The 26,543-nt window shown below is 42.0% G+C and overlaps 1 protein-coding gene across 6 annotated transcripts in view; it reads left to right on the top strand.

Moving 5' to 3' along the window:
* Positions 1-26,543, top strand: part of GRHL2 (grainyhead like transcription factor 2) — a 149,904-nt gene that overhangs the window by 75,292 nt on the left and 48,069 nt on the right. For 4 of the 6 annotated variants that reach the window (XM_075582578.1, XM_075582577.1, XM_075582581.1 and 1 more), the window contains exons 9-10: positions 17,014-17,172; positions 25,791-25,878. In XM_075582578.1, coding sequence (XP_075438693.1) covers positions 17,014-17,172; positions 25,791-25,878 — 247 coding nt within the window. The remainder of the gene's footprint in view (positions 1-17,013; positions 17,173-25,790; positions 25,879-26,543) is intronic. The other 2 variants (XM_075582582.1, XM_075582579.1) reach the window with 1 other exon arrangement.

Raw genomic sequence — 26,543 nt, 5'->3', positions numbered from 1 at the left:
CCGTGTGTGGTGACTGTGCGGCCCACAAGTATGAGGATGTTATAGGTGGTGCACTTAGGTGTAGGGTTACCTGCTGAGCGCTCCTGCACTCGGACCAGCAGACCGTCTTCGCAAAGGCTCCGCCGCCGCGATGCCTTCCGTGACGCTCCTCCGGGGCGATCCCACCCGGAGAGATATGACAGTCTCTGCACTGGCAGAGAGTGAGTCACTGCAATCACTGGCCAGGATATTCCTCTTCCCGGCTGTACCCTCACTTGTCTGGGTTCTACAGGACCATGTCCCTGTCTAAGGGGAGTCCTTGTAGTAACCACAAGCTGAGGTGATTGGGGCCTAAGGGGGAATGTCTGGCCTTGTGTATGAGCCACTTGCTCTCTACACTTACCCACCCTCCCCTGTCTGTGTCCCAGCTTCTTCTGTTTCCTCACTACAGCACACAACAATGTATCTTTCCTCTCAGGGAAAGCTGTAAACCTTATTGGCTCCCTGGTGTCAGGTGGCCTGTCTGCCTCTAAGCATTCTGGGGGGCTGTAGTCCTCCATGGCCCTCTTTCCTATTGGGGGCATGTGCGCGAACTGTAATAGCCGCCGCTACTCTCCGCTGAGGCTTCGCAACATTGTAATGGCCGCCGCATCGCCCTAACTGCGCATGCGCGGCTGTGGGCCGTCCCTGCACTACGGAGCGCCTCTGCTGCCACTTCTCCTTTACCAAAATGGCCGCCGCGTCGCTACTGCGCATGCGCGAACCTCCGCGACACAACCAAGATGGCGGCGCCCTGCCGCCGAGTGCCTCCGCAGCAGCGAGGGTAAGGGGGACCAGGGGGGACCCTGCTACATATGAGACTGTTTCATTTATTATACAGACTTCTTATGACTAGATTTTAAAAAAGAGACGAGTATAAAAGGCTAGACAAACTGATGCATCACTTTAAAGGTTCAGTCCAAGTTGCATTTTGTTTGTATTAGGTTTGGAGCAGGGGGGTTCTCTGGAGTTTAACCGCTTTGATTTCATCTCCAGAGACCCTCTGCTTCCCGAGATGCTTACCTCTGTATTGGGTGCCGGTATCTGTCTGCTGTTCGAATATCCCAGTCACACAGGCGAATAGTGAGCCGCAAGGAATGATGACACGGAATCAGAACATTTAAACTGCCATATTGTGAACTCAGCCAGGGCTCCTAAGAGAAATACTGGCACCCCATACGGAGGTAAGTATCTCGGAATGCAGGTAGTCCCCAGAGCTGAAATCAACACAGTTTAGCAGGAGAACCCCTGCTTCAATCCTAAAAAATACTAAAAAAAAAAAATATGTTGCTTGGTCTGAACCTTTAAAACACTTTGGGGACAACCCAGGTCATAACCATTGTATGTACAGTATATATCTATCAATATAGATAGAGGGATATCTATCCATACATACATACATACATACATACATACATACATACATACATACATACATACATATACACACATTTATATCGTCATCTTCAGCCCTTGTCGATATACTGCCGGATGAAGACCTCCCCCCAATGATCTCTCAGGTACTGCAATTGCCTCTCCTCCCCTCTTTCTCTCTCCCCCACTCTCTCTCTCTTTCTCTCTTTCTCTCTTTCTCTCTTTCTCTCCCCCCCCTCCTTCTATCCCCCATCTCTCTCACCCCTCTCTCAAGAAATACATCATTTTTATCACAGGTTGACCCAGGAATGATCATGTGCTTGTGGTATTTCCATTTTTTTCAGTTGATAGTTTAGAATAACTGAAGGATAATCATGTTTACACGCTGGTAGGGCATAGAATTGATTGGAATAAATCAGAATGTTCGTACTGTTTCCAATGAGATCACAATGTTTCTGAGACGTTACAGGGATCAAAAGAAGAGTTTGAGCCGACTAGCACTGTAAAGAAATTCAAATAAGGAAAAGTAGCTCTGATTATAGTTATGGTGTCTTTATGAATACAGCAAATTACGTGCAGTTCCTTTCAGAACCAAAACTAACCAAAGTCAGTGACACGTATAAGGAGTTCAATATAGGTGATGAACACAATTTTGTTTTCTCCAAAAATTGGACATCTGCAACGATTTTCAATAAATGTTAAGGGGATTTTGTAAACATGGTAAATTGAGACTCGAGAGGGATTTGATGTCTTCTCTTTTCTGTGATATCACTGGTTGCTGAACAGGTGTTTGCAAAGGCAAAGCCCTCTCCCCTCCTCCCCACCCCTCTATTGGCCGTCTGGCAGAGATAGGTTGCGGTAGAGGTTGAGTAAACATTTAATTGACGAGCACATTCCCATTCAAAGGCCCGGATAAGAAGAAGATTCATCTACGATTCCAAACAAATCAAAACAGCCAAATGTTTGCTTTTAGTATTCCTTTGCTTAAAGTTTTGCTTACATTCATTTGTTTTACAAATATATTTTTGCTAACAGAGCCTCTTGCACTTTTAATCTGAGTTACGAAAAGTAATTATGAAGTTAAAGGAATCAACGTGTCTTTACCACATCACATGCTTCCTAAGGCTGAGTCCATAGGGTCTTCAGCCGTGCGGTGGTGCGCGGAGGCTGACCTGGCCTTAGTCTGCCCGCTGTCTGGGGGCAAGCCAGTGACGTCACGGAGCTGGTTCGCCCTCATTGGGCGAACCGCTTACGTGACCGGCCCTCCGCTCCCCTCAGCGCACAAATTTAAATCCCACTGTCTCCTCCGCCTGCGGAAGCGTGCGGGAGCCCCTGCTAAAGCCGCTCTCATTGCGGCTGCAGGGGCTCACTGGTAAGTGTGAGCGCGGCTCATCGCGGGTCAGCGGGTAAGCGCTGACCATGCCCTCGGCCTTAGTGCAGGAGGGAAAGAGATCAGAAAGTCTTTAAAGTTCCACCTACTGGTTTTTTTTTATAGCTGGGAAGCAGGGGGTCTCCGGAGCTGACCTGTGTACATTTCAACTTTGGGGGCTAATGGTTCTGAGATATTTACCTCCAAAGATCCCCCCCGGTTTCATCCCCTGCTGGAGAAACAAAATGGAGGTCACGGCAGCCTATTGGCCCGCATGCCACAAGAGATTTAAGAACCAGGATATTCCCGGTAGCAGGACCCAGGGGGTACCAAAGCTAAAACGAACCTGGTTTAGCTCTGGGGACCCCCGGCTTCACAATAAAAAAAAATTAAAAAAAGAGAGGCTATTGGATGGAGTGCTCCTTTAACAGTGTAAAGTTGCCATGTTACTTCTGCCAGTTGTGGTCCCAAGCCACTGGTTTGTATGACATTCTAACGTTGCCCTAGAGCAATTGTACATATGAAAAAAATATCCCTTTAGAGGGGCTATATCGGTCCCTTTTACAAAGCAGAGGCAAACAACAGGTATAACTGTGCTTACTGATGCGCTACAGTAAGAACTTTAGCAATATTTCCATTCTTCCTACTTTATTTACTTGTACTTGCCTCAGAATTCACCTTTAACTGGTTTAAACTCGCTGCTGTTCAGTTCTGTCCTTCACAATGTGCTCTATCACATAAGTACTGTATATCACGCAATAAGTCATGATGACAACAGGAGACGTAATATCGTAGCATCACTGAGATATAAGCGAAGTGCAGAACCATATCTATGCATTTGTATTGTGTTTGGGTATGTCTAGTATGTGGATTTGCTTTTCTACCACCTCAAAAAAAATTAGTATTCCCTTTGAAATCCATTATTGGGCAAAGAATGCACCTGTTCAAATGAAACATGTTGAATTAAAGCAATTATTCATGCAGTAGTTGTGCAGAGAGACAAATAATATTTCCAATACAAAGAACAACATTTTGGAGGAAATAGGGGTAAGAGCGGCTCCTGAAAAACAGAAGTCATTAATGGAGTTCTGCTAATAAAACAATTTATTCTTTGTTGTCTCTGTACAAAGGATTTGAAAGCAGAGCAAAACATAAGATCAGCGCTAATAAGAGCTTCCAGACCAACGTATGTCAAACACGATAATATCTTGCATATATCTGTTAAATATTCTTGTGTTTAAATCTGTTGAAAAGGCAAATAGCCTGTCTTTACCTGCTTGCACGGAACTCCACCCTTTTTTCAAACTACGCAGTTTATGTATTGTGTAAACAAAAGGTCAATGTTTACTCATCACAGACTATATAACCAGTTGCTGTCCTTTTTAATTTGGTCAACTTTGTGTTGTTCAGAGCAGAAATATGACACTGGTTTGACAAAAACAACTATAAAACGCTGTTTGTCCTATGGTATATTAATCACTTTTGTTTTTAGAAGATCCTCACAATACGCTCTTTCTGTCTCCAACAACATTGTGCTTGATATACTGTTATATGAAGTCTTGACAATATTTGAGAAGGCTATTTATTCAATATATTCCCCCTCATAACGCTGTGCTTGGGGTCCAAACTATCACCTTGCGTTATAAGCGGATAGCGTTAGAAATAATGTACAATTGTATGCATTGTACAATAAAGTATTTACGATACCAATAATCGTGTTGTAAAGTATTCATAAATACGAAAATTGGGAGCCACGCTTGCATCGCGTTATAAGCAGATTCGAGTTGTAACGGGGTTGAGCTGTACTTGGTATACTTAACTACACTGCATAACTCCTTGTAACCCTCCTTCAAACTAATCTGCTCATATCACTATATCACACACGCACATTCGCAGTGTATTTGGACGTTCATGGGTGAGGAAAAAGTCGAGATATGAAACATCACCACAACCTTCAAAAACGCAAATATCTTATACTGTGACCACGACTAGTGATGTACGAAACAGTTGAGATTCGTATCCCCACTGTTTGAAAAAGACGTAAATATGTTGACCCAACATTTTTATTTTTTGATCTATTTTTTTTTCTCTATTGAAATTATTCGATCATGCAATTCCCTTTGACTTTTAACCCCTTAAGCAAACTTGCTGCACACTGTTATACGGAAGCGAACGTTTTCGCTGAATCTAGATGGGTGAAATACGCAAAGTTTGCTTAAGAGCGCAAAAAGTTTGCACGTCTCTATCTAACCCCCGACCTTTGCAACAATGTACACTCTTCTGGTTCGCAAAAGTTGGTAAGTGTTGTGCCCAGACTTTTCCAAAGATTGTTTATTTGTGTTAATGTTTCATGATAACAAGCCATATATAGGTCAAATTAATAGCTTGGATTTATTATATAAATCTGTTTTTAGAGTAGATATGTCAGAACGTAAAGAATGAATGAACCAACAATACCATCGAGTAATCTAGAATGCTCCGTTCTCCATCCATAGTATGTTTTAGTTTAGACTGGACCTGTAGATGAAGCTTATTGTTATTTTGCCTTACGATAAATAAATGAACTGTCAAAACATCTGTTTTCGTATTGGATAAGAGGAAACGCCCGATTAGACATAAGGAACTTTCTTCTTCACAAAGATTTCATCATCTTTGATCAATCTTTCATAATATTATTTTCAATTGACTGTTATTGTCATTGATGTGTTGCTATTTTCTCATGTAATTATAGTAAATAAACAGTAATTCACCCAGACACCGCTTATAACAAATGGAGGCAGAATCTGCATTTCAGGGATTTGTGTGACAACAAACGCAAAAAATTTACATAAACTATAAAATATAATAGAGAAGGACATTGAGGGGAATTTGCAACCTTTGCCTATAAGATCGTAGCTAAACCATCGAGAAATAAAGTCTCAAGTTTGCGGCAAGTACAGTACAGTATGCTAAATGAAGGCCTCTTCAATGATCCAGTCCAGTTACAGCTGTTTCAAGCCTCTCTTCCCCACCTTGCTCCAACAAATTTTCTGATTTCATCATCCCAACTTACTTTTGGTCTTCATCTTTGTTTTTAACTTCCCTTGGATTCTAGTCAAGTACCATCTTTGTCCAACGTTGGTCATTTCTTCTTGTGATATGTCTGGTCCATTTCCATTTTAATTTCTTCATCCTTGTGATCATGTCACAGACTTTTCTTTGGTTTCTAACCCATTCATTCGGTCTCTTTGGGAAATACCTATACTTATTGGAGTTGTCTGACGCTTCTGCATTGTCTTTACATTTAGGGTCCAAGTTTTACATTCATACGTGAGCACAGGCACAATACACTGGTCACAAATATTCCTATTGAGGCACAGTGGAAGGTTTCCTTGTAAAATTGTCTTGATTCTTCCAATTGCACTATGGCATTGATCCATTGTTCTGGAAATGTCCTGTTCTTCAAACAGTATGTAAAGAGTTTTGTAAGGATTTCCCTACTTCTTGTCCAGCTACGTTCAAGATTTACGTAGTAATACCATCTTCCTCAGAGCCTTACGATTCTTTATGGATTTTATTCCCTTTGCCCCTCTTGATGGGAGAGCACATGGTACTTATTTTGGTAGTTTCTTCTCACTCTTCTGCTGGATTATGCCCTGTGTTCTTATACAATGCCATGTAAAAATCATCATCTCTCCTTATAAATTCAGTCTCTTTTATTGTTTATTCAATTGTCTTCTTTGAGTACAAGGATTTGCTTCTTCCCAGTCATAAGTTGCGGTTTCATCGTCTTTATGCTTTTGTTATCTTCAATAGTCTTCTTCACTATATCACAGTTAAATTTTCTTACATCTTCACTTGTACGATTGCGAATCACCTTGCACAGCTCTGCATATTTAATTCTTGTTCTTGCATCTTTGGATTGTTTAATATCTCGTGATTTCCTCAACTGATTTTTCTCATTTGATATTCTCTTATCCTGGTTTTTTGTTTATCATTCCTCCAGTGTTTTCTGCCCTTTCAAATACAATCTTCATCATTTTTTGTTTGTGCTCCAGTAAGTTTCGAGTAAGCTAGAGCTATTTTTCAGCTCTAGTTAAAATTGTCTACCATGATTCTTGAGGTTCTTGATTTTCTTCTTTTTAGTCAGTTTTCTTCTTTTCATCAGTTTGCAGCGCACCAATTGCTTATTACTCTTTGTGTCAAAATGGTTAAGGACTGTGCAGTTTTCAATCACGTTTCATGTTATCTAGCATATAGTCAATTTCATTCTTTTTTCAATTGGATCTACCTTATGTCCATTTTCTATTTGGATTCTTCTTGAAGAATGAATTCATGATGTAGAAATGTTCACATTCTGCAAATTCGACCAATCTGTCCCCACGTTCATTCCTGTTACCGTAACCATACATACTTCATCTTTATACATCACCAAAGATGCTTCATCTTTCTGCTGGGCACCAATCTTTGCATTGAAATCACCCATAACGACCTTGAGATTACAATTTTCTTGTTAAATTGGTTGATTTTCTGGTAGAGGTTTTCCACTTCATTGTCCATATGACTTTGATCATTTGAAGCCTGTATCTCTGTCAAATGAACGATGATTCTGGCTGCTCTTTTCAATGAGCTTTCATGCTCTACTGTGTTGTTTCTCCATGTTTTGTTAATTGCCTGCAGCCCATGTCCAAGTGGCCCATTATAAGTGGCAGGACTGGACAACACGTTTAAAAGGAAGTTCAAAAGAAGTGAAGAAGTGGACAACACCTATTGGCCCTGATTCCTGTATTTGACCATCGCTGGAAAGGAGGATATTATCGATCCCAAACAGCTATTCCCAGAACTTAACTATTGCTGTGATGCTGCCTTTACCATTTATTTTTGCTGTGGCTTCACTTCTTCTCAAATTATACACTTCCTTCTACCAGGCTCAGTATGTCTCTAACTCTATTCATATATCTCCATCTCTCCTTTCTTCACTACTTCTGAGTTCACATGAACTCCTTTCTTACCTGCACCCTCTGACACTGCATAGCTATACTGCCTGCACTAAATCCCACCCCTACAAATCCTCCTCACGCATTCTCTTTGTATCCATGCTTCTCCTTGCTTCTGGGGATATCTCTCCCAATCCGGGTCCCTGCCTTATTCCTACATGCTCTCGTCCTCACCTGCCAAATGCAACCTCTATTCCTGGTGTCAACTCCTTCAACCTCATACCCATCCCCTGCCACCCTCCCTCTTCTCTCCCTTTCTCCTGTGCTCTTTGGAATGCACGCTCCCTTTCTAACAAGCTCCTCTCTGTGCATAACTTCTTTCTCTCTCACTCTCTGCTCCTACAGTATTTGCTATAACTGAGACCTGGCTCACTCAGTCTGACTCTGCTCTGGAAGCTGCCCTCTCCTATGGTGGCCTTTCTTTCTCGCACACTCCACGCCCTGATGGCAGGGGTGGAGGCGTTGGGCTCCTGCTCTCCTCTCTCTGCCATTACCGAACCCTTCCTATTCCTCCCTCTCTTGCTTTTCCCTTCTTTGAGGTTCACACTGTCCAGATCTTCTCTCCTCTCCCTGTCCACGTGGCAGTCATCTATCGCCCACCCACCTCTACTCACCCCCTTCTGCCTTTCTCTCTCACTTTGAATCCTGGCTCTCTTTCTTTCTCTCCTCAGACTTCCCTGTTCTTCTCCTTGGGGACTTCAATTGCCACATTGATGACCCCTCTCTCCCATGGGCTTCCCGCTTTCTCTCTCTAACCTCTTCTTTTGGCCTTCAGCAGTGGACTGCAGCCAGCACGCACAAGGACGGCCACTACCTCGACCTGGTTTTCACTAAAAACTTCTCTCTCTCTGATTTCTCCATTTCCCCCTTTCCTCTCTCTGACCATCACCTCATCTCATTCTCTCTATCTCGCTTCTCCCCTTCGCCAACTCCATCTGCCCCCCGGTTCTGCAGAAACCAGCGCTCTATTCACTTACCTGACTTTCTGTCCACTTTACGCTCCTCCCTCTCCTCTCTCAGCTCTGCTACAGACCCTGACAACCTGGTCAGGGACTACAACTCTGCCTTATCCTCCTCTCTTGATCTACATGCCCCGCTTTCTCTTTGCCGTCCTCGCCTTTCAAACGCCAGACCCTGGCTAAATTCCCACAAGCGCATGCTTCGTTCCTCCACTCGTTCCTCTGAACGCCTCTGGAGGATATCTGATACTCTCGCAGACTTCCTTCACTAGAAATTTATGCTATCCTGTCTCAACTCTGCCCTCTCGCAAGCTAAACAAGCCTACTTTTCTTCACTTATCAACACACACAAGTCTAACCCACGCCGACTCTTCTCTGTCTTTGATGCTCTACTCAAACCACCCTTAGCTGCCTCTTCTTCCTCCATCTCCGCTCAGGACTTTGCTGACAATTTTAAGGAAAAGGTGGAATCCATACGTCAGAACATCCCGTCTGTTTCTTCCTCCCATCCTACACCTCTTCCTAACTCTCCTCCTGCCTTCCTTGACTATTTTTCCACGGTCTCAGAGGAGGGTGTATCACTGTTGATCTCCTCTTCTACCTCTACCACTTGCCCTCTTGACCCCATTCCCTCCCATCTCCTAAAACCTCTTGGTCCCACTATAATCCCTATGCTCACACACATTTTTAACTCCTCCCTCTACTCTGGTACTTTTCCCTCCTCCTTCAAACATGTTATACCATCACTCAAAAACAGCAAGCTTGACCCTACCTGTCCGTCTAACTATCGACCTGTCTCCCTCCTGCCTCTAAACTCCTTGAACGTCTTGTATTCTCTCGCTTGCTTCATTTTCTCAACACCTATTCTCTCCTAGACCCTCTACAATCTGGCTTCCGCACTGCTCACTCCACGGAAACAGCCCTCACTAAAATAACTGATGACCTCCATGCTGCCAAAGACAGAGGTCATTACACTCTTCTCCTATTACTCGACCTCTCCGCAGCATTTGACACCGTGGACCACCCTCTTCTACTTCACATTCTCCATACTCTTGGTATTCGGAACAAAGCTCTATCCTGGATCTCCTCTTACCTCTCCCATCGTACTTTCAGTGTCTCTTCTGCTAACACCACCTCCTCCTCTATTGATCTCTCTGTGGGGGTACCCCAGGGCTCTGTCCTGGGACCACTTCTCTTTTCTCTGTACACACTCTCTCTAGGTGACCTAATAACATCTTTTGGGTTTAAATATCACCTCTACGCTGACGACACACAAATTTACTTTTCAACACCTGACCTTACGCCTGCTGTACAAACCAAAGTTTCTGAATGTCTCTCTGCTATATCATCCTGGATGGCCCTCCGTCGCCTTAAACTCAAAATGGCAAAAACAGAACTCCTCATACTTCCTCCCAAATCTGGCCCTACTACCTCCTTCCACATTACTGTTGGAAGTACGATCATTCACCCAGTAGCCCAAGCACGCTGCTTACGGGTCACACTGTACTCCTCTCTCACATTATCCTCTCACATTCAAAACGTTTCTAAAACCTGTCGCTTTTTCCTCCGTAATATCAGTATGATACACCCGTTCCTCTGTTGCTCAACTGCTAAAACTCTGACTCAGGCCCTCATCCTCTCCCGTCTTGATTACTGTAACCTCCTGCTGTCCGGCCTTCCTGCCTCTCACCTGTCTCCCCTACAATCTATCCTTAAAGCTGCTGCCAGAATCGCTCTGCTCTTTCCTAAATTTGTCTCTGCGTCTCACCTCCTGAAATCCCTCTCCCGGCTTCCGATCAAATCCTGCATCTCACACTCCATTCTTCTCCTCACTTTTAAAGCTTTACACTCTTCTGCCCCTCCTTACATCTCAGCCCTAATTTCTCATTATACACCATCCCGACTCTTGCGTTCTTCTCAAGGATGTCTTCTTTCTACCCCCTTTGTATCTAAAGCCCTCTCCTGCCTTAAACCTTTTTCACTGACTGCCCCGCACCTCTGGAGTGCCCTTCCCCTCAATACCCGACTAGCACCCACTCTATCCACCTTTAAGACCCACCTTAAGACACACTTGCTTAAACAAGCATATGAATAGCACTGTGGATAATACTGGGCACATGATATAAAGCATGGCCCCTGCAGATGCACTTACCAGAACTCCCTCCTACTGTCTCTGTACGTTCTCCCTACCCACCAATTAGACTATAAGCTCCTCGGAGCAGGGACTCCTCTTCCTTAATGTTACTTTTATGTCTGAAGCACTTATTCCCATGACCTGTTATTTATATTATATGATATTTATTTGATTACCACGTCTATTACTACTGTGAAGCGCTATGTACATTAATGGCGCTATATAAATAAAGATCTACAATACAATTGTGAAGCCTACTCAGCTGATTCTTCCATTTCTTGCAGTACTACTTCTCTGAAATGAGTCCAGCAATTGTAGTTAGCCAGATTTAGGTTTGCATTACACTTTTTGTTTAACCTCCGGGAATTCTTAGCACTCTCGGCCTTCATGCCGTCTTCCTGAACGCGTTCTAGCCCTTGGACAATCTGGCCTCTGGAGAATGATGGCCATTGCTTTTCGGTGTGTTCCATACTTATGAATTGAGGTCTTACGTGCCATGCTAGCCTCATATGTATGTTGGCAAGTACCTTTCCCATTTTAGCTCAGTATGTTGTTCAAACTTTCATAGTATGGTTAAAAGCTACCAGCAGACGTGCTGCTATACATGATCTTGAACACCCGTTGCCACCTTCATACCACATTGAGGATTTAAATGTGTATCAATGAATGAATATGCAATGAAGTGTGTAGGTGTAAATAAAAAAAGAAAAAGTGTGTGTGTTTATGTATATATATACACACACACACACACACACACACACACACACACACACACACACACACACACACACACACACAAACACACGGATAGGCACACCAAAATTATGCAAACACTTATTTTATTGACCCAATGTTTTGGCTACGCTTTAGAGCCTTTATCAGGCGAAATGTGTGTGTCTGGTTTGGTGGAGAGGCAATCAATGTTTGATGGGAGAACTATCTGAAGGAGAACCTCCTACACTACTTGACATGCAGAAGGCAGCGTTCTAGTGGCAGTCCGCTGTCTCTGAGATGGTGACCTGACCAAGATAAAAAGGTGCACTGGACTGGCGCCAGAGGCAGCATTGCAGTCATGGAGCAGTGTAGGTAGCTGCCCTGAGGGTCCCTCCACCACCAGACACCAACGATCAGCTTCACACTGGACCCTATTGATTGACATGGTACCTGTTATGAACCAGTGGAGGGCTCCAAATTAGATCACCAATGAGATTCAATTCTTCCCTCAAGCCTGGGAGTATTGAAGTTGCAGGGGAAGGGGCAAAGACCCCATTGTATGTTGAGGTTTATTACATAGAAATAATGAGTGAAGCAAGAGTTATTTCTATTTATCAGCTTTTCCAGTAGGCTAAATTAAAGCTTCATTGGTTGCAGCAGGGAGTGGAGAATAGAAGAACATTTCTAAAGGGCAATGTATGGGTTAAGAAACCGGAGGTTGCCATGGTAACGGCTAAAATAATAAACAGGTAAAATCGCTGCAAACAAATAAAATATTTGACTTATCAGATGATGTTATGACTTCATTTTTGCTTTGGAGGGGATTGCTTTTAACAGCAGACACGGCTTCACTTGAGGGAGACATGCACAAGTACTCATGGGTTCTATGTTTCGTATTTGCTATCCCAGTAAGACAATGGAGTCTTGTGAGAGTGATGTTGCAATGGCATTCACTTTGTACTGTACTTGAACTACAGTATAGGGTTGGGACAGATTAGGGGTAGTTACTGGGGTGTGGTATAGGTCAACAGTTTCAATAAAAGAATGTAAACATTTGCCAGAGACCTTGGCATGGCTGTAAAATGTCTTGCGTCTTGTGAGTATTTTATAGGCACAGAGACCACTAAAGTGCCTATAAAGCAGGGCCACTTATTACATGTAAATAAAGTAACAGGAGGCATTTGTTTCATCCAAGAACCCAGTGAGGGGTGTTTGCAGGTTAAAGGAGTGGTCCAACCAGTCCAAAGATGAGTTTTTACTACAACATACATTTAATTGCTTGCTTTTCTAATCTAATTAGAAGCCGCCTTATATAAAGTCCTCTAGTAGTTTCTGAAATCCTATAGTAGCTTTATATTTGGGAGAAACATGAAAGCTAAGTATTTCAAGTAAGTACGAAGCTGCTGCTTTGAGAAAAACTTGCTTTCGATCTTGTGTAACACTGCTAATTGTTTCTAATCGTGCACGTCTTCGTTTAGGCAATATAAAGAAAAATCCGGAATTAAGGAGATTACTGATTTAAATATGTGTCCCTTCGTAGGGTAAGGCTTGTAGGTCTCAATTTGGAAATGTCTAAAACATGTCTAAAACATATCTTAAATCACTGGTGCTCAACTTCAGTCCTCAAGACGCCCCCAGCAGGTCAGGTTTTAAGGATATCCCAGCTTCAGCACATGTGGCTCAATCGAAGACTGAGCCTTTTGTTAATTTTCTCTTATAGAAGAATAACAAAGTAAGATAATAGTTTAGGTTGGAAAAAGACATACATCCCTTGAGTTTAACTGCTGCTACATTATAACTACTGACTTGTAAAAAATGTGTCTGAAAAGGGATGAAAATGCCTAACTGTGGCTAATCATAGAAATACAACATATATGATTCTTAAAGGCTTTATGCGCCGCCCCTCCTTTGTGACGCTAAACCAAATAATGGAGACCACACAATGTTGGAAGAAAAGGTCACAGCTTTATTTTAACATCCGCTGTTAAAATCCTACCAGCCTGCCCGCCAGCCAAGCATGATCCATGCAAAATGGGGGGAAGATGCTTGCCCAGCGGCCAGCGATTGGCCGCGCTCCCTCCCCCGCCCATAGCATGTGAATGGGGGGGGGGGGGGAGATCCTTGCCCAGGCAGCCAGCAATTGGCCCGCTCCCTCCCCCTGCCCAAAGCATTGTAAGATGGGAGGGGGAGAGCCTCATTCAGCCGATGTTGGGCTGCTTCCCTCCCCCTCCTGCCCCTAGGGTCAGCTTAGGCCCAGCCCTAAAGCTGGTGTCCAGCCTTTTACCAGCGTTAATTGGGCATAGGCCGGCCCGGCCCTAAAGCCGGCGCCTCCAGCCTGGCGAGCTGTTCTAGGGGCTCCAGCTGAGGGACGGACCCTAAGGTCCTCACCCGTTCTCCGTCTCCTGAGCTTGGCTGGCGCGGCAGCTCCGCTTTGACGAGGAGACAAACTGCCCCTGTTTGATACAAAATCATGTTAATATAACATTCCAACAGTTTAATACAATAGCAAAACATTGGGGATGGGTGGGTGGGAATTCCGTTAGCTCTGTCTCTCTCCCCTGGGGCCCCACTCTTTATACCCTCTCTCCCCCCTCCCCCTGCATGGGAGGGGACAAGCAGCCTTTCCCACACCGAGGGGGAAGGGGGGGGTTAGCCGACTCCCCCCCCCCCCCCCAGCTCCCGCCAATCAGAACGTTGCAGCCCTTAAGGAGCCTACGACCCCATGCTGGGGCCTCTGCCTCGTCAATATCAGTCTTTAATCCCTTTGCTTTGAAAGGGACCTGTGTGTGTGTGTGTGTGTGTGTGTGTGTGTGTGTGTGTGTGTGTGTGTGTGTGTGTGTGTGTGTGTGTGTGTGTGTCTGGTAGTGCTTTTAGAATCTCTTGTAGTAAATAGCATGTAATTCCTTGTCCAGCTTCCAGCATAAGGAATATATATATAAAAAGTAAAACATATATTTTCAATCCAATTTTCCAAAATGTATTACAAAAAAATAAGTAACAATAACAAACAGTGGCTAAAAAGTTAAAAACACACCATGTCCGACTTCTTGAAAGTCAATAGTATATCCCACATGGTATACGTAAAGGTAGAATATAAAGTGCATAATATGAGGTATAATGAGGTGCAACAAATGCTCAATGACAGGAAGGTAGCAACAAATATCAAACCTCAATATACTTTAGCCCCCATAGGAAAAAAAATGCATAATTACAAACATGTTTGCAAACATAACATCGGAAAATACGTTATTGATGCAGACATTGAAACAACATGCATCAGCTCCCTATTTAGCCCATTGCTACATGATATCAGCAAGGCAAGCTTGTGAAATATTGTAAAGAGAGTCCTTGTCTTCATATGAAGAGTGCAAAGCATAGCAGCCACAGCCCATGAAGACACCAGGGGGACTCTGTTTGGAAAAATCCACCTCAACACGTGTTTCGCGCTCTCTTCGTCTGAATACTTTGTACCCTTTTTGTAACTTGTTTTGTACCTCATTGTTTTTAATATATATATATATATATATATAGAGGGCCGCGGAGAATATATATATATATATAGAGGGCCGGGGAGAAAATAAATAAATATATTAATATATATATATTTATTTATTTTTTCTCCCCGGCCCTCTTTTTTTTTGGCCCAGTTTCTATCCACTTGAGCCATACTTTCTTTGTGCCTTTGATTTTTGTTTATTTATACAGTATATACTTTATTTAAAAAAAAACAGTGTGGGCCTCCTGCACTCATAAGAACACTTTGAGAGATTGGTGTTTCGGAATGTTGCCCTGTTTACTTCAGAATTGCAAAAAAATGACCTATGCAGGAATATAAAAAATCAAAACAACAAAATACTATACATCTCTCAAGAATGACATATAAATGGGTAACTAGAAGCAGGGGAGATTTTAGGCATAGCCTTTGCCCTTTCTTAAGCCTTTCTGTGATAGATATCTAATGATTTATTATTCTTTGAAGATATACAGTAATACTTTTCAGCTTGATTAGATTCCACGTATTGATGTTTGATAGACTGCTCTTCCCCCCCCCCCCCCACTTATATGAGCAATCCAAGCCGTCGTATTTTTTTAATACAGGTTTGAAGCAGCAGGTTTCCGGAGCTCAACCCCATTTATTTCAGCTCCGGGAACCTCCTGCTTCTGGAGATACACACCTGCAAAGGGGGTGCCGGTATCTCTCCAGTTTTCTGCATTTTTCAGCTTCCTCATCACATGGGCCAATAGGAAGACGCACCTGATAACATCACGTCTTCCGATTGGCCTGCAGGGCCCGGGAGCTTTGAAAAGTAGATATATAGCAAACCCTGGAGTGGCTACCGGCACCCCCTACAGAGGCAAGTACCTCTGGAACCAGGGGGGTCCCTCAGCTGAAATGAATCGAGTTCAGCTCTGGAGACCCCCTGCTTCAATCCTGTATTACAACAATGACAAAAGAAAAAAATATACCGCTTGGATTGCCTCTTTAAATGACAATATTATTCTTTAATACAATGTAACAGCACCTTAAACTAGACCCAGGTGTGCGCAAACTATTTGAGCTGTGCCCCCCTGCCTGCTCCCGCCTGTACTCGCCTGTACTCGCGCCCCCTTACCTCTTTTGCCAGCGTCAAATGATGCCGTGGGGTCATGTGACATCACGTCACGTGACCTGCAGCGTAATTTGACCCCTCGTCGCCATGACAACATGTCACACCAGGCCCCTGAATCCCGGTAAGTGAAGTTGCAGGGGCCTCACGCGATCCCCCGGCATTTAATTTAAATGCCATGGGGAAGAGCGCGGGGCCTCTGCAACCGCCCCTGCCCCCCAGAAAAATTGTGTGCACCCCTTAGCTAGACTACAATTGAAAACTATTTTAAAGCATAAGCCATATTGGTTGCCAGTTGTGCAATGCATTGCTGGCGACTCTGGCAAATGATGAGTTAATGCAGGGGAGCGCAAACGTTTTAAGCTGCGCCCCCCTGCCAGGCCTCCCCCGGTCTCCCGCCCCCTCTCCCGCCCCCTCTCCTATCTTCCACATGCGTCAAATGACGCTCCGGGGTCACATCATGTCACGTGATCCGCGGCGTCATTTGATGCCGGCGACGTCACATCACATGACCCCACGGTGTCACTTGACACCACGTTGCCATGGAGATGCGTCTGAAACAAGGTAAATTTCCTTGTTGCAGAGGCCTCGCGGGTTCCCCCGGCATTAAATTAAATGCCTGGGGGAAGAGCGCGTGGCCTCTGCAACGGTCCGCGCCCCCCATTTTGAGCACCGCTGGGTTAATGTATAATACTGGGTAGCATTTGTGATTATTCGTGACTAAGACAAAAGACTTTCAACCTTCTCCACATTCCTTGCATATGACCACACGCATACGCTGTCGTACACGTTGTATTCTTCCCATTCTAGTCATTGTGGCCGGATTTGTACAAATTCACTTTTTTTTATTGTCCTTCCCCAGATTTTCATCACAGTGAATTGTCTGAGCACAGATTTCTCCTCACAGAAAGGGGTCAAAGGCCTTCCGCTCATGATCCAGATTGACACGTACAGCTATAACAACCGCAGCAACAAACCGATTCACCGGGCGTACTGCCAGATCAAGGTCTTCTGTGACAAGGTATGGGACAACAGTCTAGTGAACAATATGTGTCACACTATTCTAACAAGGTACTGTTTTTTGATGGTGGGGGGGTGTTGCTTGGTCGCATTGTTGGGTTTCAATGTTTGCTGCATACATTACATACATTTTCTACTCTTGTTTGTTTGTCCCAAGATGAACGGGAAGGGTTGTAGATCTTTAGTCTTGGACATGCTACATTCTTTTATATTTTTTTTAGGCGAAGGACAACGTTGGTGTTCGCAAAGAAAAATATTTTGTTATAAGATATTATTATAAATAAACAATCTTAATTATGAATTGAGTGTAAACATTTCCGGGGAACAGTGCAAAATCCACGCTTTTTCAAACAACAAAAATAGTTGTTATAATATTTCTGTGTAATTTATTGTATAGACTGATTTAGTAGTCTATACAGGTGCATGCTTCCTGTCTAATGGAAGTCATTTGCTGTCCATATTATTGACCCATATAAATGTTACCTGGCTTGACATCAAATGCTGATATATAAAATCATGTAAATTGAGAAACATTTAAAGGAGTGGTTCTGCGTAGTCTATTTATTTATTTTTTTAACCCATTTTGTACGAGATATGAAGCAGTTTTCCGGAGCTGAACTGCATTCATTTCAGCTTCTGGGACCCCCTGCGTCATAAAATACTTTATTGGGGAAGGTGCCGCCGGTCCGTTCCCCTCTACGCAAGCCAATAGGAAGCCACATAATCCAACACGGGTTATTTAAACCTTCATGACGTACTGGCGGCACCTTCACCGGTAAGTATCCCAATATCTCAGGTTCCAGGGGGTCCCGCAGCTGAAATAAATGTGCTTCCCACCTATATAAAATGACACACATTGTAGAGGGGGGTTGAGGTGCACTGAACACAATTTCCCCTATCAAATTTGCAAAAAAAAACCTCACATAATACCTCTTGACCGTATGTAATGTCAAATTTATTATAGGAATGAGGAGCTAATCCAAATTTAATCATGGTGGAATTATTTCGATTTGAATAAGTAATGGATTGTAGTTTCTATAATTCCATTAGTGCAGAATAAATGAGTATGTCAGTATTGGGCAATGCCTTTTTTATTTGGACTAACAATTTATATTATAGGATAAGCTTTTGAGAGTTCTCTCTCTTTTTCCAGGTCAAGTACAGTAAATGCTGATTTACAGAGATTCACAGAGTTTAACATTTAACTCTGGTGTAAAATCCAAATAACAATGTAAGGCAGAAAATGTAGAGAAGGAACAGCAGAGGGGACAGTACATAAACAGACAGGGCCATAAATGGATGAAAAGGATAGTGAGAAATAGCACCAAACATCCAACAGCGGTGTGAAGGGAAGGGGGGGGGGGTGCAGAGGGGGGGATTGATTGTAAAATTAACACAGAGGAAGGGAGAAACATTACAGAACATTTGGATACACAAAAGTGTATCTGAAGGGTATGTAAGAAATTCCATATCAATATTAAGTCCTCTTTTTTCAGTGTCAAAGAGTGTGATTATTTTGAGTTCAAATGTTTTCCGTTCTTGAGTGTTTTTAAAATTCCTTTGCGGTTTTGGATTTTTAAATCATTTATGGAAGATCTTTCTGTGAGAAGTGCTATTCCACTCGAGTTCCTTCTGGTTTGAATTTTTGGGCTGGTTTCACCGATCTAGTATCCTTGGTCACATTTGCCGCACTGAATCATATATAAGTTTTCAGCGTGTAATGTTGCATGGTCTTGTGTCATTCTCAGCATCCTTGAGTTTGTTATGAAGTTTTCTGTTGACTAACTTCTGTCTGAGGTTTGGTGGTTGCCGGAATGCAAGGATGGGACGTTTGGGGGAATTCTCTTGAAATAGGGTCATTTAGTTTAACCCTTTGGCCAAAGCGTTGTAAGCTTGCGAGCCACGTCAAGGCAGACACCTGTTCGCAAGGCCTAACACTACCAGATAAAATACTAATATACCTCTATTAGGATTAAAATTCTCATTTACCTCTATTAGGAGGGAGAAAGACCACAGTGGGTCTATATTCAGCAGAATGAGGCACTTGCAAACTAGGGAAGTGGGGAGGGGCGGGCTTAAAACCTGGGAAGGAGGAGCCACTAACCTCCACCAGCTGGAACAGCTTAGAATGGGTTAACAAAACACAGAACCCCAGTAAGCTCTTTTTGGGAACCCCTGAGCCTCACAATATATATATATATATATATATATATATGTGTCAAAATGGAGTGCTATTGAGCGTGGCACATGTATACAACAGACAACAGGGAAGCCCAATGCTACATCCAACATGACAGAAATACACAGTAAAATACTTATATATTCTCTTGAAATAGGGTCATTTAGTTTAACCTTTTGGCCAAAGCGTTGTAAGCTTGCGAGCCTATTTCAAGAGAAATTTCAAAGAGTTCTGTGTTTTGCTTCGAAAAAACGAGGCATTTTATTAGAATAAATTGAATACAGAAATGTGAGTACTGGAATTAATTTTTCTTCAATAGGATACTATTTTAAGTCGAAGTCAGAAGTCAGATAGTTTTGCAGGGATTTGTTTAGGTAGGGGTTCATATTGCCTCAATAGGTCCATGCATGTCTCTGTCATTGGACAGAATTTGCAATTGACTTTCATATTACTAATTTAGGGATCTATGTTGCAAGACAATTTTGGAGCAGAGAAAATGTGTTATGATACACTGCACAATTTTGTCCGTCCACTGTTACGTCAAATCTGTTTTGTACGTCTGGTACTTATTGTTGGAAACCAGACATTTTCTCTACCCTAAACCTAGCAGAATTTTTTATGCAGAAAACGTGCATAGACACACAATTTCATACATCTTTCATTATAATCTGTGCACCATACAGCGCCTCAGTAGCTCCTGCTTTTGGACCTCCCCAATACAGATGTGCAAACTTGCCCAAATTTGCTTTGCCAATGTTTCCCTCACACTTTAATAAAAGTGAAAAAATTGCAAAAACATTCCCTGGGACCTAAAACGTTGGAGCAAAATTGACACGTGGGAGCGAAATTTTATATTTCAAATAAAATTGGCACCTTTCACCAGAGAAGAATTTACCCTGAAATATGGTATCTGTTGGAGTAGGGAATGTGTAAGAGTCCTAATTAGTACAGTACCCATTGACATTACACAATCTCCTAAACCCCTCATCTATACAACGTATGGAGAGACACCTGGAAAATAAACTAACTTGCTTAGCTAAATTAGCTTATTTGCATATTCAAATGTGCTTATTTCCCAGGTGCAGTATCTCAGATCTGTTCACATGTATCTCTTAACATGTTGTATACTGTAGATGTGTTTTCTCTTTCTCTCTACCACCGGGTGTCCCCCAATCTCTCCGACTTTCTCTCGCTGCCCTCTCCCCTTCGTTATCAAAATCCCCCTTCGTGTAGATTATTACCTGGTGTACTGCTTGTGAACATTTTTTTTAAAAGTAATTTTTTTTCATGAAGTAAAAAAGACGGCAAAATTCACAAGCTTTGCATATTTGGGTAAAAAGTTCACCGTTTCTAAAATGCCAGTGGGTGCACTGGGACAAAAATTAAGCAAAAACCTTGATGCACCAAACGAAAATTACACTTTTTGCTCCAATTTTTGTGAAAAAATGCCTTTGTATCTAGAATCCTTAAGCTTCATTTATGCCTCACTACTCAATAGTTAGCATAGGACTTGCAAATAATGGGGCCCATGTTTACTAAGCAGTCTTCTGCTATAAGATACCTTCTAGCTTGGGAAAATACTTTACATGAATAAGAGATGATCCAGGCACACGGACTTTGCAAAATAAGTAATTTAACACAGCTTAAGAGACCAACGTTTCGAGTGCTACGCACTCTTTGTCAAGGTGAGGGCCCTCACCTTGACAAAGAGTGTGTAGCACTCGAAACGTTGGTCTCTTAAGATGTATTAAATTACTTATTTTGCAAAGTTTGTGTGCCTGGATCATCTCTTTTTCCTGTGAAAACCTTGGGATCTACAGGACAATCCCAGATACTGGAGCACCGGCAGTTGATATTGAGTGCAGAAGTGAGATGTGTGCCAGAAAAACCTCTTTGGATCACTCTGAAAATAATTTACATCCCATTTACTTGAATAGCTTATTAAATATGTTTCATATTGTTAAAATGATGGCTTATAAAGAATGTAAAAAAAACTTTATAGGAGCAAATTTAATTTGGAATTATTTTACATTTAAGTTGGGGACCCCAACTCCACCCCAACACAACAAAATTAAAATGACAAGACATGTAGACTAAGGCCATATTTAGTGCCCTTTTCTAAATACAAATGTCCAGCGTCTACACTTTCCTTAAATTTGCTTGATGAGTTTGCGGCTCAAAATAATGGCTTTTCCCCAATCTACTTTGGATCTGAAGTAAGTTTCATGTTAAGACTAAATTGTGCCTCATCTCCAGTTCATAGAATGATTAAGGAGTAAATTCTATATAATCCAAAGCGGCCATTTTCACCATAAATCCTGATGGACTTCAATAGAGAGATTTTGGCCAATAACATCCTGAATTGTCACTTTTATGTATATAGAATTATCCCCTAAGAGTATAAGCGCCCCTGGCCAAAAATAACTGCATTTCAAGTACAGTGTGCATTCACACCCAACCTTTTGATCCACAAAGGGACCTTTTCAGCTGTTTTGAGAAAGGAACATATCATACTATTTGTCAGGTAGGCACTTACCTTAAATATAATTATTTTTGCTTACACATAGTCCCTGTGCTCTCTGTTATTTGGTGTCTGGTCAGTCTGTCACATTGTGCTGTGCACTGACTGACAAACACCACCATATACTCTCAATGTGTGCATTGACCTAGTTATTTATTTATAAAATGATTTACCAGGAAGTAATACATTGAGTTGCCTCTCGTTTTCAATTATGTCCTGGGCATAGAGTTAAGATGACAAATAATACATGGTTACAAATACAGTTATATAAGTGAACAGAGTATACATTATATACAAGACATAGCATGTATAGTTAGAGATAATATATATTATATGCGTATGTAACTGTTACAGACCAGATTAAAATGTGAGACCGCTTTAGTTTTGAAAGAACTTAGACTGGTGGCGGCTGTGAGAGTCTCCAGTAGATTGTTCTAGTTTTGGAGTGCACGATAAGAGGAGGAGCGGCCGGATACTTTGTTGAACCTTGGGAGCATGAACAGTCTTTTGGAGTCAAATCTCAGATGATAAGTGCTGCATGTGGTAGGGGTGAGGAGCTTGTTCAGATAGATGGGTAGCTTGCCCAGAAAGTATTTGAAGGCAAGACAGGAGAGATGAACTTTGCGTCTAGACTCAAGTAATGGCCAATCTAGTTCTTTGAGTACTTCGCAGTGATGTGTGTTTCAGTTGCATTGGAGAACAAATGGCATATTCAATTGTAGAGGGTGTCAAGTTTGCCAAGGTGAATTTGGGGTGTGAGCCGTATACTATGTCCCCGTAGTCGATAAATGGCATTAGCATCTGCTGTGCGATACGCTTTCTGACCAGCAGACTTAGGGAGGATTTGTTCCTGTAAAGTACGTATGATACAGAGTTGACCCCAAGAGAGTCAGAATGAAACCCCCTAATGTTTGCAATTGAATGCCGGTATTGGTTTTGGTGTAAGGCAAAATGGTGACCCATCAACTAATACCTCCTTCTGGTCAATCTCTTAACAACTGTGGGATCAGTAATAATGAACAAAATAATAACATTTTATTACATCAATATATATTTACACAATACACAATAACAATGAACTATTAAAATAAATTAATACAACTCCCTGTAGTGGAGTAGAATATTTATATAGTCTTGTTAGTTAATTCTGTCCTAATATGTAGTCCTAATGGACAGAAATCTACATACGTCGTTGTGTAAGTATGGTATCAAAATGTGCCAAACCCTACAGTATGTGATCCTGCTTAGTGAATAGATAGATGTATTAATACCTGTATATAAGAACAGACATTCTAGTGTGCTGTTAAGGATTTATATACAGGAATACTGAGGGTGGACAGAATATCTTGGATGCCCATTGGATGATTGATGCCTGTAAGAAATGATATATTCTTAGTTCCTAGAGTATAGCTATGCAATGGGCATCTGTAGGGATCCAAACAATAGTATCATGCTGTATCGTATTTGAACCACTTAAAGACACATAATCTATTACAAATGTATCTCCCAGTGTTGTGGCTATAAGGTATCAACGAGACCAGCTGCTCATAATATTTTTCATATTGTCTGTACACACAGAATAGTTAGCTTGCTGCAAGTAAAGGAGTAGCAAAAAGACACATGATCTAATGCAAATACATCTCCTGTTGCTCTAACTATAAGGTGTCAACAAAGGCAGCTGATCACAACATGGTATCTAGTGCACATAACAACCCAAATCTAATACCCGGCAACACCATATACAGCCTTGTACAAATGAACTATGGTACTCAGTAGTCAGTGATAACAAGGGTTACAGCAAACCCACAATGCAGTGTTAAAACCAGCATATGAGCCGTATCTTGCGGGTGATGGTGTGAATGGACTGCAGCACGACCAGGTCTACTCCATGACGTCACAGCTGCAACGTCCTACTTCTGCCTTCTCCACAATATGTTTCGCATGTCCCTCACGCTTCGTCAGGGGAGGAGTCAATTATTACTTTCCCTTCAGTGAGTATTTAAGACCACAGTGAAGGGGGCTGGTTACCTTATTAACCAATAGTGACAGAATATCTGTTAATGGTCCTATCAGATCGGGTCATCTTGTGAATAAATTTCACAGACAAACACAATGTTAATTAACGTGCCTGTATCTATCACTACAAAGTACTTTCAACACACACACACGGATCCAAAAGCACAAGGGGTTATTAAAGAACTGTGGATCTATACAAGAGTACTTTGATCCTGTAAAGTGCACCTAGTTTGGCATAGGTTTTCGATGTCAGGTTATTAATGTGCATCCCGAATGTTAAATGGGAGTTAAACCATATGCCCAAGTATTTAAAACTAGTCACAGGAATTAGGGTGGTTTTAGCGTTGGTTTTGATCTGGAGCTCAGTCATTGGAAGCTTTAGAAAATTAGCCTTTGTTCCAAATACCATTGTTAGTTTGGTAGTGTTTAAAAAACGTTTGTTTTGGGAAATCCAATTTTCAAGTCTCAAAAAGTCAGATTGAAGTATGTGTTCAAGGTCGGAGAGGCTATGGCTGTGTGCATATAAGATTGTGTCATCTGCATACATGTGTATTGAGGCTTCCTTACAAGCTGTAGGAAGATCATTGATGAACACTGAGAAGAGTAGGGGCCCCATAACAGAGCCTTGCGGGACACCACAGGTGATATCAAAGGGGTTGGAGTTAGAGCCCGAGAGACACATGTTGGGATCTACCTGATAGGTAGGAATGAAACCAGTTTAAAGCATGCTTCTCTATTCCAGAGCACTGGAGTTTAAGCAAGATAACATGATCAACAGTATCAAAAGCCTTTGCAAAATCTAGGAATATTGCACCAGTGAGTTGTCGCCATTCGATTCCACAGTGGATTTCATTGCAAACTTTCAGCAGGGTAGTTACCGGTGAGTGTTTGGGGCGAAAGCCAGATTGGAATAGGCTAGGGAAATTTTGTCTTGGTATAGTAATCACTTAATTGGGAGTGGACACATTTTTCCATGACTTTGGATAGTATTGGAAGAAGAGAGATTGGCCTGTAGTTTGAGAGTGTTTTTGTCCCCACTTTTGAAGATTGGGGCAACTCTGGCAGTTTGACCGGTCTTAGGGATATGGCCTTCAGACAGAATAGAGTTGACTATGGACGCAATTGGTTTAGCAATGGCTGGGACACCAAGTCTTAGGAACTTGGATTGCAGTAAGTCAGGTCCACATTGGCTGCTTAATTTTAATTTGAGGAAGGCTTGTGTAATCTCCTCTTTGGATACTGGGACAAATTGAAATTTGTGAGCAGTGTTGGGAGAGGGTGGGGTTATAGGGGTACTGACAGAATGAGGTTCATGTTTGTTGTTTGGGTTGCATTTTGCTAATAAGCTAGTAGCACATCCCATCCCACAAAGTAATCATTGAATGCATTTGCAATGTCAGTGGGGTTTGTCAGAGTAATATCCTCCTTAGTGATATTACTTGGTTGTTTAATTAGTTTTAAAGCATCCTTCATTTCTATAGCAGGTTTTAGCCCACCTCCCAAGCAGTGCAAGATCTTTGCAACAGATTCCTGTGTGTGATCATTTTGTTGCAAAGGTTTCCAGCAGTTTACAGCAGTTTGAGCTGTAAACTGTAACAATAGATCATGTTACCGTAGTAATATAAGGATACATTGTAGCTTCTGAGTTAAACTGACTGAAGCAGCCATTATGTTAGGCACACAATCTGGATTTTTCCAGATTTAGAACAGGAGCACCAAACAATTGCCAGCTCAGGTAAGAATGTAGAATGATACATTGTAACATGCTTTACATATACAAATAATAAAAAAAAGAAAGTTGGAAATTAGGATTGCTGCTTTAACTAATGTCTGCCTGTTGATCCTCATAAGGAATTTAATTGCATGGAGAAACATGTTTCATTATGTATTGTTTTTTTTCTAGGGAGCAGAAAGAAAAATCCGTGATGAAGAAAGAAAACAGAATAGAAAGAAAGGAAAAGGTCAGGCAACACAAGCTCAGTGCAACAATTGTGAGTGATGATATGTTGAATGCACTGGATAATCCATTTGGTTTAATTTTTTTAAAGCTTGAGTCCTAGCTGAATCTATGTACAGTGTATTGATTTTGCTCATGGAAAATGTCTGTCCCGTAAGGAGGAATCTTCTGAAACATCATTGCCACAGCTTCAGTAGCGCTTCTCATAGTTAGTTAGCTAATAGATGCATTGCCTGCTTTCTCTTATGCCAATCTGTATACCTGCACCTCCACACCCATCTAGAAAACAGCCTGGCCGGCCACTTGTGAGATCTCCACCATTCCCCATAGATTTTGAAGGTCACACCCACATTCCAATCAATATGTCTACAGGATGTCCAATGTTGGAGCCATTTTGAAAATGAGAATATAAACTAGACTACATGTTTTTTTTTTTTGTTTTTTTTTTATGGGGACAATCATTTATCCAAGATCATCTCTGAATAAATTGCCTATTTCACATGTCTGAGGTTTCAGACTCTTCAAATAGACTACGCTGAAACTTTATATTTGGCTGAATAGTCAGATTAGCTGACATATTGTATGTGAGAAGCAAATAAAACATACTCCTAAGAGTATTTCTAAACACAGCCTCCTATTCGGCCTCTCTGGGAAAGTATTTGAAGGTTAACTCCCACTACGGTATGTTCAACATAAACT

The sequence above is a fragment of the Ascaphus truei genome, chromosome 2 (assembly GCF_040206685.1).
Source record: "Ascaphus truei isolate aAscTru1 chromosome 2, aAscTru1.hap1, whole genome shotgun sequence".
NCBI classification, from domain to species: domain Eukaryota; kingdom Metazoa; phylum Chordata; class Amphibia; order Anura; family Ascaphidae; genus Ascaphus; species Ascaphus truei.
The sequence above is the reverse complement of the archived record's forward strand: the minus strand, read 5'-3'. Positions and strand labels throughout refer to the sequence as shown.